This window comes from Phasianus colchicus, chromosome 9 (genome assembly GCF_987193195.1).
Source record: "Phasianus colchicus chromosome 9, bPhaCol1.hap1.1, whole genome shotgun sequence".
Lineage (NCBI taxonomy): Eukaryota > Metazoa > Chordata > Aves > Galliformes > Phasianidae > Phasianus > Phasianus colchicus.
This window is the reverse complement of record NC_143444.1, coordinates 21,248,885-21,261,474: the sequence shown is the minus strand read 5'-3', so window position 1 is coordinate 21,261,474 and position 12,590 is coordinate 21,248,885. Positions and strand designations below refer to the sequence as shown.

Below are 12,590 nucleotides of genomic sequence, written 5' to 3'. Positions count from 1 at the left end.
CCCTCTGTGCAGGAGGGGGATGTCAGCATCACAGCATTTCTCATGAGTGGAGCAATCCATTTTGTTGATCTACCACCTGGCCCAAAGGTGGGGAGAATGCCAGGTTCCCTGTTTGCCTGGTGCTAACCAGCTGGCCCTGGGCATGCTTAGGAGCCTGCAAAGCCAAACTAAAGGCAGGAGGCAGCACGGGAGCTGGCTCTGAGCTGGATGGGATCTGGCAGCCTTACCTGGCCCTGGGAGCTCTGTAATTCATGCAGTTGCAGCTGGGGATCTGAGCACTTGGCAAAAGGGGCAACCTGCCTGCCAGATTTATTTTGGTCTGTCAGGCAAGGTCACCAATTAATTCCTCTGGAGCATTTCAGTTTGGTTGTATCAAGATTTTTTAGTGTGAAGCAGTAGCATTGTAAAGAACTATGCCTACCTTCACAGATGAAAGTAAAAAATCTGGATACAGTGTAGGTGCTTATACTCAAGGTTGAAATCCCAAATAGTCCCTCCTATACCTCTTAATAGCAAAGTCTGTAACTGCCTGATTTTTCTCAACTTCTAACAAAGTAGTAAAGATCATCCTTGCATCTGCTCAGAAGTGCTGTAATAGCTACAGGCCTTAGCCCTGTCTCATATACAAGACAGATGAGGAGACTCAAGGTTCTTCTCTCTGTACCTTTAATTTAGTGACACCCACAAAAAATGCAGGATCTGTGATTACAGTTAGTGATACAACAGTTCCCACCTATTTGCTTACAATGATGAATGGATTGAACAGTCACCTGAGATGTGAAACCCAAATTGTAGCTGTGTTCAGACACAAATTTCCAACACGTAATACAGCAAGTCCTAAGAAACAATTGGTGTTCTATGGAGCATGTTGTGGAGACATCCAAATTAGGATCAAATGGAAATGGTCCAACCATATTACAAAGTTTAATGGTTATGAATATATCTGCAGTGAGTCTGAGGTAATGTATAGAGATCATGGCAAGGTAAACATTTCACTGCTGGTTCCTGCCCCACCCTGTGTCTACGTCAGTCTTCTCACAGATCTGTATATCAGTCCCAAAATCTCATGCTCAAGAACAAATTTTGATTATTAATAGTTCTGTTTTGAACATATAAGCAGGAATCCAGGAATAAGTGTTAGATTATTTTGCTTAAATTCCTGACTGTATTTCTTTTGATATAATTGTCTTTTTATCAGCTGGTGAGAAAACAAAGCATCTCTTGCTAGAGTAAATTTTCTACCATATGAGAGACAAATATGACCATTGTTAAACAAGGCACTTTAATATTTTCATGTAACCCGACATTCTTTATAGATATTATTTATACTTGCAAAGATTAAGATGGTATGTAGAGAAAATAATCTGAAAAAAAAAGAGGTTAGTTTGTGTTCTAGTCACTGCATTTTGTGTGTTTGTTATTACTTACCATATTTTGAAATTAATTTTATTACCCAGAAGATTTTAGGAGTTATAGAGGTGCCTTAAAACCACAGAACTGAGAGAGACTGACCCATTTCCCTGGTGAGATAAAGCATGGATATATCAAAAGCCAGTGGGTCGTTATATCAGTACCCCAGTTTAGCACTGTATTTGTTATAGTAACCCTAGCAGAATTCATGCAGGAATTAGGAGTGACTCTCCAAGGATTGTTCTATCTTCAAAGCACAGAATTTACATAAAGACAAAGGGTATCAAAGGTGATAGAGAATTTGGCTATCTAATAACAAGACAAAAGCTGACTTATGCGCCATATCATGAGTCCCTGTTAGCTGCTACTGGCAAGATTTTGGTTTAAGTTAGCCTCGATTATGTCGACAGCAGTTGGAGTATTTAAGATAATCTATAGAGTCCTTGGATATTCAAACACCTCATGTGCCCTGAACTCCATTTGTGCCAAAAGTAATTTACCTTTACTGTGATTAGTGTAAAAAATGTCCTGGGCCCTAAGTTGGTTTGTAATCACAGGTGAGTGGAAGCTACATAGTGAAAGAACAGTGAGAAGAAAGTCTGTAGAACTCCAGAAGGCTGTTTTCACAGATTTCTGAATTTTGAGGCTGCCTGAGTAACTTCCAGCTGAGGTGCTGAGCTGGTTGCTCCTCTGGAGGCTTGTTTCTATAGGTTGGGCAGAAGATTGCTGGCATGCCCGCATTTGTCCCGCTTACAGAATCTGAATGGGCCACTGGGCAATGGTAAGTGGGGAAAGAAAGGGATGGAAGGAAGAAATGCACTACAGATGATGAAGGGAATGCTGTGATTGTATCCATCTGTATGTGTATATGATTGCTACTTCTCAAAATCCATCTGAAAGTTAACTTAATTGTGTTAGGACATGCTTGTTCAATGTGAATTGCAGCTAAGTGAACTGCAAGAGAAAGAAAGATGTTTTTTTGTGTTATGGTATTTTCAGGTACCGTAATAACAACCTTTCAGACTCCTTTAGGAAGGACCGGAAGTACTTTTTGAACATCTTTGGATTTTCTTAGCAAACTGCTCTCTCAGCCTTGCAGTATAATTACTGCCTATCCAGAAATATCAGAAATGAGAATATGTTTTGCAGTGTCTTTTTCCTCCAGAGACAATGTGAAATGGTACTTGGATACAGAATTGTAATGTACTTACAGGAAAAGAAACCCCACATGTAGTAATCAAGTATGGAGGATAGAGGCGAAAAAAAATACCTCAAACCTTGATTAGAATTTATATTAAAGTGCCTGGAATGTACCAGACCTATAAATAAACCCTGGAGATTCAAACCGTTGTTAGTAAATAAAAAAGCCAGTAGATGGCATAGGAGACCTTGTATTCAGCATCCAGCTCAGATGACTGCTAATAGCTCCTCTCATCTGCAACCGCCTGTGTTGTCTCCGGGTTTAGCCCTAGCTACTGAATTTGCTAGATTCCCGAGGTTTCTTATTCATGAGCTGCACTTAGATCTGCACAGTACATTTATTTTTAGGGACAACTAAAGTTCATTTAATAACTCATTTGAACATGCTGAGTAAAAGCCTGGCTCTGGTGAGTTTAACCACAGACTTCATTCAGTAGGGTTAGAATTGTATGAGTTATTTTTTTGATGCTCGTACTGGGGAGCAGGCATTTCGTTTCCAGGAGGGGTCTGATATTAGTGGCTTTATCCTTTCCTCTCACACCGCAGCTCCTTTCTCTGGAGCACAACAGCCATGCTTTGCTGAGAGTCGCTGTGTCATTCAAAATTAGTGAATCAAAAGAGCCCGGTCTGATGGACAAAAGGTTGGTTGCCTTTGTCTAGGCTCCAGCAGCCTTTTGCATGTTCCACTGTAATAGCAGGATCCAATTCTATGCTTTTATGATTAATCTAATAACATTTAACCAAAACTGACCTTGAACAAATGAAGTACATTGTTTTGATTTTTTTCCAAATGTATCATTATTATACTATTGTATGAATCAGAAAATAAACATCTTCCATCTAGCAATAGAATATATTTGTGGTTATGAGATCTAGTGGAAAAATTATTTTTCATCTCTAGAATCACCAAAGAACTTGCGAAAGGCTTACAGGACTATAAATTCATAAGCATTTCTGACTACATCAAGTAGGTAAGTAGTCATATCATTCTGATACAGAAAATAAGGCACAGAAGACTCCAATCCTTTGCAAAACCAGATTGCAGAGCCACAGAGGCAGGGTTAGGACTTGAGTGTGGCCCATATTTAAACCTGCATCATTTTTCTGACAATTTTTTTTTTTTAAACAACACTGGAGTGTTACAGTTGTGTGGTCATTTTCCTTGATTACTACAGCAAAGTTCATTAGTTCATGTCATTGAGAAGTACTTGAAGTGAAAAGTTGAGTATATAAGAGATCAGACTGTGAAATATGCATTTTAATACTTGGTAGGCAACATAACTGTGGTTTGCTTTATAGGACAGGACAGGCGTGACTTCCAAATGAGGTTTAAATCTGGAGTCCAGATATCCTCCCAGATGGATTGGAAACGTCTATGTGGTGCATTAGACACTCCAGAAGGGCTTTTTTGCACTCATACTGCTATTGCTCTTTATTCTATTGGCAAAATGGGCCAGTTCTCAGTGCCTGGTGCCAAACTCAGGTTTTGCTAACTTTTGTTAAGTTTGGATTTTACAGCTGGAACATGAGTGGAGTCAGACACAGGTATCCATCTGCCTCAGCAACAGGGCACCAACAAATTGGAATGGGACAGAGAAGAAAGCTGCTCCTTGGTGATGGAAGCAAGAAGAGTTGTGTCTAATGCATGGCTTGAACACTAGGCAAAGATGTGTGCCTGGCCTTTCTTGGGCTGGGCCTCCTCCCAAGCCCTGGCTGTGTTAGTAAGGAAATGGATTGTGAATTCACTGCTCGTGTTCTGCTGTAGAGGGGCATGTTTGTTTTTTCTTCCTTGCATCTGGGACAGTGCATGAACAGACTTTTCTTTAGGATTGCTGGTCTCAAGCTATCACAGGCAGCATCCTGCTGGTGGGAGATCTGCTTCTTGTGAAAAGCAAAGCCAGTGTGAACAGAGTAGCTTCTGCGGGGGTGAGAGGCATGTGTGGGGGTGTACAATGAGGAAGTCACCTTTTTCTGCCATTAGCAGAAGTGAATTTGCTCTTCTAGAGGCTGGGTTGCTGGAGTGGCCTTTGTGCCAGAGCAGGACCTAAAGTGGTGTGCTTCACCAGGGATAGGTGTGACATGGCACACTGCAGCTTTTAACACTGCACAGGATTTGTTGTTATTATATATCATCACTGTGTGGAGAAGCTAATGTAAAACCACTGATCAGTCTCTCTGAAGTTTTTTTTTCCAATGATTTTAACAATTTGTAAATAATTTCTGAGAGAAGACATTTGACTTTACGAGCTGCTTGTATTTGTTGTACTGTACATTCTGGTTTGATCATTGTTAATTAGTGTCATGCCTCTGTGTTTTACAGTGAGCAGAATTACTTCTCTTACTAATGGCTCTTTGCTGCTACTAAATTCCTATTCTACTCATTGAGCGTGAAAGTTCCTTTTTCTTCCCTCACTGCATTTCTTCACTACCTTTGACTTATCTGGAGCGGTTGACTGGCAAAAGTTTCTCTTTTATAAACAAGCAGATTAAAGGGAAAGGTATTGGATTAAAGATGACAGACCACAGTCTGATCCTATGAAAGTCAATGGCAAATCTCCCATAAGCCACAGTGAAAACAATGCCAGCAAGAAAAGGGCTCTCCAGGTGCAATATTAGTGTGATTTTAAAGGAAGGTGGAATGCATCATCTCCCTCTTGTTTGCAGCTGCCTTTTCTGAAGTGGAGCATTTCTAGTGAGTTAGCAAAACACAGCTTTTGTATAGGGAATTTATGAATGCTTTATTACAAATGAAAACACAGTGTAAAAACACATGCTATTGGCCTGAGTATAAACATCCTTGAGCAAAAAAAAAAAAAAAGCTGTTTAGTAGAGTACTGGCTATCTGACTGAAGGGTCAGTGCATAATGAAGGTTCTAAAATATAACATAGAGATTAAGTAAAGGCTGTGTGAAGAGACTGGTAATCCTTCTGTGCATACTGTAGCCCTGCTCTGCTCTCTATTCTCCAGAGAGGTGAGAGCTGCTGAAGCAAGCAGATTGCCATAGGGCATTCACCCTGTGTCAGAGCTCAGCCCATGGGGCTCTGGGCTTGGACAAACTCATAATGGCTTATTTTCTTCATTTAGTTGTTAAGTAGGTGTGATGCACTGAGGAAGAGTGGATCTTATCCAATTCCAAGTTAGTTTCAAGCTAGTGAGAGAAAGTAAGAGTATGTTTCTGATTCTGAACAAAAAGCCTTGAGAAATGTTATTCTGTAATTGTTCAGCTATTTAGTCTTCAGTTCTTCTCTTTCTGATAGCTCAGTTTATACTTAGAGAAGTATTTTCTTTAATGACAGTTTCCTGGCAGCATTTGGGTTCAACACTGCCTTGCCCATACTTAGGCACTTGGCTGGTGGCTGCTGTTGCCTGCTATGGAGCACATCTCACGGCTCACTGCATGGCTGATTCCTCTACAGGGGAAGGAATATTGTGCCACTGCATGAAGTGTGGAGATGCCACCTAATCCTGCTCCCCTGGGGTGGGAGGGAATTGCCTTTCTGTGTAGGCCTAGTGAAAGCTAGCAGATTGACAGTCTACTGGTTAAACACAGTATGACTTTCCTCCTTTATTTTAGCTCTTTCCTCCTTTATTTTAGCTTTATGATGCTATTGATCTTATAAATTTCTATATATTATTTTTTTGGAGTATTTGGATATATTATTGTTCTCTGAAGTTTTTTGAAGGCATCATTTTCATAGACGTACAATAGAAATGGTAAACCAAAAAAAAAAATCCTATTCATACTTTGAGCTCACGAAGTAACAGCACATCCATTGAAATTTAAATCAAAATGAGGACTGTGTCACACACTATAGCTCTCTGGAAAGCTACAGTGGGAGTCTAGCAGTCCAATTCATTCCTTTGTAGAATGTACTAAGGCTAATGGTCTTGCTGGGAGTAAAATGTATTTTTTGCAGAATGGTTCCAAGAACAGACTTTTCTCTTTACCCGAAAAACATAAAAGAAAACAAATGCTTACTGTGTCTTTAGTATGCTAAATATGAAATTCTTTACACAATGGAATGTTAGCAGTAGCTGTAATCATGTTTTCCTTTCATCACCTAGTGAACATAATTTTAAGAGAGGACTGCTATAATTATATTTCAGATAAAAAGAAGCAGAATTTCTGGATAATATTATAGTTGGTCTGATTGTTTTGTTGATAGGGAAAAATAAAGAGGGAGACCACTTGAATACTTATTTAATGAACAACATATTTATTAAGCTGTGCAGACTGTACATATTGCATCCAAAGTCAAATGCATTAGAGAAATCTTACTTTCTTCAAGCACATTTCTTAGTATTTTACTACAGCTATCACATTCCTTCTTATCTGTCCAGCTATTCAATTATTTCTGTAGTATGTCTATAGCACAACACTAAAGAATTTAGCTTAACTACAGTCACCAGTGCAGGTACAATCAATGTCAGCATCCACAGACTCCACAACATCCTCAGATGCAGATTTCTTATCACTGCTCCTCTGCCATTCCAACAGGCTTACAGCAGTATCTGTCAGAAGAGAGAAGCTATTGTTAACGAACATCAAGCAAATTAATACATTTCAAGGAACTCCTGTTTTGATGGCTGTCAACTCCCTCATCAAGTAAAGAAAGAAATCCTACCCCCACAACTGACATCTCACTGACTCATTGACTTGGAGCAGGATTTTCATCCATGATACAATTACTATAATAATTCCCTAAAACCCAAATGAATAGTATTTCATGAAGCACAATGACAACAGGCAGGAGCCAGTAAAAGTGCTGGAGGTAGCCACTTTCAAAGTAAGACCACCATGTCCTGATACACATGAGCAATCTCTTTTAATGTTATTGCTGCATATCACTGCATATTTCAGCTGACTATTTGTTGAAGTTCATCCTGAAGGATAAGCCCTTTGGAGAATTTTCAGAGGTTCATAAACTTCTAATTAAAGTTTCCCATATATTGTGAAATCTGACAGAGCATTGCCAGTTGCAGTATTAACCTTACCACACTGCTTTATCAACAGCTTGAATAAGCCATATCCCTTAATGCTGAAATAATCTAAATGGAATAATACTACTCATCCTCCCAATAAATATTCTTAGATAGTTAGAGGTTTATCATTGCATCTGGAAGAATATTAGGACATCCATTTAGATTAAGTTTGCATAATGAGAATGGGTAAGGCTTTCATAGTTTTACTTCCAATTTTTTTTTATCCCTCAGTTGGACAAAACATTTAAAAACATGCCATCTTTCATCACAGGAAAAGCTGGAGACTGCTGTGTTTGGGCTATATTGGTCACTTATCTGCTGAAATGCTGGCACTCTCCTTGGTGAATTACTGTCCAACCCAAAGCACAGTTATTTTTTTCATAATTATCTTGATGCCAAATATTTCCCAGAAAGATGCTTGAGATGCTTTTTTAAAAGAACATCATATTTTCAAGCTGTGAAATAAGATCTGCTATAGAAGTCTGAGTTCTGTTTTTTATAAGCATTAATTCTTGTTATGCATGAAGGTAAGCTGTGGGTCTATCCACATAGGAAATAGTTCCCTGGGCAAACTGGATTGTGGCTGAAAGCTATCATCCACATGGATAGTACTGGTGGCATGTTTGGCATGTAAACTGGCATATGGACGACTTAAGCAAGGTGTAAAGTCTGCTGCAGTCAAGATCCTAAGACTATAAGTTCATGGATATGAGGACAATAGGGGGCTCTTCTGTAGCCTTGAACTTCATAACACTATGACATGTCCTTCATAATATGTCCTTTCCTTACTGGTGACAGTGAAGGGGCCCTTGTCTTTTGAGACAGTAGATTATCAGGTCTGAGTTCCCATACAAAAAGCTGAGGAAAGGTTTTTGTTTTGTGCATGCAAATACATGTTTACTGCTTGGGAAAGATGGGGATTACTGCTTATTCTCCAAATCATTGAACAAAGAAAGAAAAAGAACAGCTTTTAAGGGTTGGTCTTGTATCCTACTGATCTCTTGCTTGAGAAAAAACAATAGTCTTGGTTTAAGAAACAAACAAACAAACAAAACCTCACACAGCAACTATTCTCCTTCCCTCCTTTCTTTCCTCCTCCTCTTCCAGATAGAGGAAATAAGCTCCTTGATTATAAGTGCTGTTAGCACACTTCCCAGACTCTGGTTCAGTAAATGAACCAGAGAAGTCTGCAGGTGCTGTGGCAACTAACTTTTTTTTTTTTTTTTTTCCTGTTTTTCTTTTTTTCTAACACATTTTTGTGAGGGAATGAGACAGCTTTATTACAGCCTAATATTCTGAGGCAGTGAGTGGCCTGGGGTGATGACATTTCAGAGATATAGACTTGGATGCACAAAAGAAATCTGTGAAGCATGGATATGACAAGGTTTGGGGAGAGTTTTTTTTGTTGTTGTTGCTGTTGTTGAAAGTGTGTTCTTTTATTAAAAGGATGCATCTATTCACTTCTCAGGGAGTTGTCAGAAAACTATTAGCACTTTGTTAAATAGACTAGTAGAATGTTGACTATTATAGAAAGATATTCATTGCTTTTGGGGGTTGATTCAGCACATAGAAGATATTAATAACATGAGCAAAAAAATGCAAAGTTCTGGATAGATGTTTTAAATCAGAAATATAATAGTGTTTCTCTCTAGTATTACTCAATATAGAAATTCACTGGTTTCAGAGAAACTACTCTGCATTATCCCAGCTGTGGTTTTGGCTAATAATGGTTAGCATGGAGAACAGATCAATTTAGCAGATATTCTCAAGTGGTGGTTTCTTTCTATGGTATCTATGTACTGAGTGATCCATTAAAAAGATTTAGGAAGGAATGTACCAGAAATACCTACAGATTCAAGCCTGGATTCTCCTCTCAAACTTGTATGACTGTACTGTATAGCTGCATTTTGCAATCATGCATTACAGTCATGGCAAATTCATATAAATGAAAGGAGAAAGACTCAGTATTTTTAAAAATATTGAGTACAAGCTGTGTATATAAAATACCTTTGAAAAACAAACCAATTTTTGGAGCAATCTAGAGAACATTTCAGCAATGTGTTTTTTGCTGATGTATTGCATAGTGGCGTAGCATGGCAGCCTAATCACAGCAGTCATGTCACACTACTTGACTGACTTTCAATTGCCTTGCTTGCCCTGGCCTACACAAAATTGCAGGCTGTAATGTGCATAAAAGGACTTACTGTTGCTTATCATGACTTTATGGAGATCCTGAAAACGTGAAAAAAATTTTATTGATCTCCTCTTCCCCTTTTACCACCTCAGATGTTTTTCTCAGATGACGCTACCTGCCATCATCTAAACTAGCTCTTAGCTAGCCAGTGCTGTCAGTGTTTATAGCAAATACTAATGGGATTAAAACAGCAGCTCAGAGAGGAGCTGGAGCCATGCAGTTCTGTGTATGGCTGTGCTGTGTTTTGTTCTTTCGAGTGCTCTGACAGAGATCCTACAGTACATGACACAGAAAGAAAAATATCTTACCTTTTGGGAAACAGTGGAAGCCAACCTTAACAGAAGTTTTTTCGATTGGAGTACAGTCTTTCATACATTTCAGTACTGGGTCAACAGAATAGCATGTAGATTCCTCTCCATCAATAGTAGGATTTCGATTCAGCTTCACATAACTGTGCTGCAGTTTGCACCCTAAGAGGAAAAGGAAAGGTAGTTAAAATTGTAGAAATAAATCCCAATCGATCCTTGCAATAATAAAAGTCCATATTTTCTCTTCAGCTTTTATTAAAACACAGGTCCCTGACAAACCATTTTCACAGTAGCAAGGTTATCGAGATAGGATGATAATAAGTTGGGGGACTGAAGAAAGATTCTATAAGGGGAGCTATATTTAAAATCTAATTGCACAATATAACCCAAATGGAACTGTGTATACCTAGTTTTTTAAAACTATATAATACACAGAAAATAGCCTCTCATATCTGGAAGCTATTAAGAATAGATACTGCAGGCACAATGGCTACTTCATTGCATTAGGAAAAATGTCAACTGTAGTGAATGGATAGAAAAAAAAAAAGGCAGCATTTATATAATAACATCAAGGATAATTTTTGTATTGGATGTTTTTTATAATGCTGTAATTATCTCACTAGAAAGGTATAATGTAACTTAACGGGATCCCAGCTATGACTCTGCTTCCTGACATACAGATAAGTACAAGTCTGCTGCCACTGAAGTCAAGGAGAAAGCAGCCATTAACTTCAATAAAGTTGTCTCAGGTCCAAGGTAAATGGAGATGTACAAAACAAAACTGTATTGATGTTACGGGAGACCATCATTATTCTTCCAGCTCCATGTGAGAGGAAACTTTTACCTTAGTTGTATTTCTAAACATTTTCCTGAAATTGCACCCTCAGATGATGCAGGACAAAAACAAATTTTGTGCACTCTGAAAATTTGCATCTACTTCAGACTTGACCCACTACATTCGTAGTATGTAATGTTTCATTAAATTAAGCCTACAGACAGTAGCTACAACTGCTTTGTCTCAGCAGTAAAAATCAAACTGACTTCAGTTAGGTCAGTTTAGGTCTGAGTTTGCCTCTCAAAGAAGTAAGCTATTCAGTGTAAGAAACTATGTTAGAATCAATTATTTAACATCGAATTGCATATGAGACAAAGACTTGCAGTATTGTATTATCTCTATGTTCACAGGCAGTGGTTAATGAAGTTAAAATGTATATATACTACTATTGTCATTTTAGGTAAAATATTGCTTTTAAAAGAAAAAAATATTTCCAGCTATTGGCAGAGGAAATCTGAAATTGTATTCTCTCCAAGCATAAATTGTTTTCAGATCTACTCACCACCAGAGCAGGTTTCTTCTAGCAATACCCACGAATGAACAAAAGCGGAACAGCTGTGTGCCTGCTTATGATTTGGCATTAGGAGTTCATTGTGCTTTTCTCTGTCATTATTTCCACAGACTCCACAGGTCTTTCCTCTCATCCATGAAGTAACAGTAACCTGTAAAACAGTGCATCCTTTTAGTGAATACTGAAGTCATGATCTGTTATATTGCCAAGGCACTAAACAGATGGAAGGCAGTAACTTTGAAAGAAAGCACCATACCTTAAGGATCTCACCATCAAAATTCACGTTCTTCAGTCCATGTGTTGGTGCTTCCACAATAACTCTTGTTCCATTTTTATAAATTTTAATATTGTCTGTAAAAAGATAGTTAATCGTAATTTTAAAGTAATGGAGAAAATAAGTAGCACAAAGTACATCATTTTCCTTCACAATTACCACTGTTCTTGTATATCAGAAGGTTTGGAATTGTTGATGTTTTGTTTTGTGGAGACATCAAAAAGAGAAGAAATATTCAGTTTATTTGTGAAAATGTTCTACTGTGGTTTCCTATAGTTGGAACTTACTTCCGTATCCAGTCATTTTCATTTCAAGATTTAATAGACATTTCTTAACATTGTGATGTTTCTGTGAAGCTTATAAAAACAGTCTTGAAGATACTTGGTTTCTGAATCAGTCCTAGAAATGTGGGTATGAAAGCTCACCTTTTTCATACACAGAAACTCCACTGCCTGATAGTACTGATTCTTTATTGCATATCACGAGCAGAGATGAATCTGCTGCAGGACAGATTGTGATGTTCCTATAGGAAAAAAAGGAAAAAAAAGAAGAAACTAGTAGTTAATTTAAAACGTAAGGCAGAGATATTTGTGGCCAAAGCTTGCAGAAAGTTAATTTGAACATTTGGATTGTGAATGAGTGACTGAGCTGCTCTCATTTCAAAATGCAGAATGTGTTGGAACTTTGGATGCTGAGATTCAACCTCTGAAGAAAAGACAGTGTGGGAACTTATGGAGCAGGTTATAAGATCCTGACTGCAACACTGAATATGAGGAAAATGAAAACAAAAACTGTCAGATGAGAAGTCTCTAAATCTTCAAATATATGACTGTAAACTAGTTGCACCCAAACTAGACATCTCCCTTCCCAGACT

The 12,590-nt window shown here is 38.2% G+C and overlaps 1 protein-coding gene and 1 long non-coding RNA gene across 3 annotated transcripts in view; one reads left to right on the top strand and one right to left on the bottom strand.

The window, feature by feature from the left end:
* LOC116236060 (uncharacterized) overlaps positions 1-12,578 on the top strand; it is a 48,123-nt gene extending 35,545 nt beyond the window's left edge. Inside the window, exon 4 of one of the 2 annotated variants that reach the window (XR_016469285.1) lies at positions 12,387-12,578. This is a non-coding gene — a long non-coding RNA (uncharacterized LOC116236060). Of the gene's footprint in view, positions 1-3,909; positions 4,108-12,386 lie in introns of those variants that run through there. The other variant, XR_004168480.2, reaches the window with a different exon arrangement.
* The window catches only part of LOC116236214 (vitellogenin-1), a 41,737-nt gene continuing 35,952 nt past the window's right edge, over positions 6,806-12,590 (bottom strand). Inside the window, exons 31-35 of the mRNA XM_031604782.2 lie at positions 12,142-12,239; positions 11,699-11,793; positions 11,434-11,593; positions 10,097-10,258; positions 6,806-7,123 (exon numbers count right to left, since the gene is read on the bottom strand). Of these exons, the coding sequence (XP_031460642.2) occupies positions 7,005-7,123; positions 10,097-10,258; positions 11,434-11,593; positions 11,699-11,793; positions 12,142-12,239 (634 nt within the window). The 3' untranslated portion in view covers positions 6,806-7,004. The remainder of the gene's footprint in view (positions 7,124-10,096; positions 10,259-11,433; positions 11,594-11,698; positions 11,794-12,141; positions 12,240-12,590) is intronic.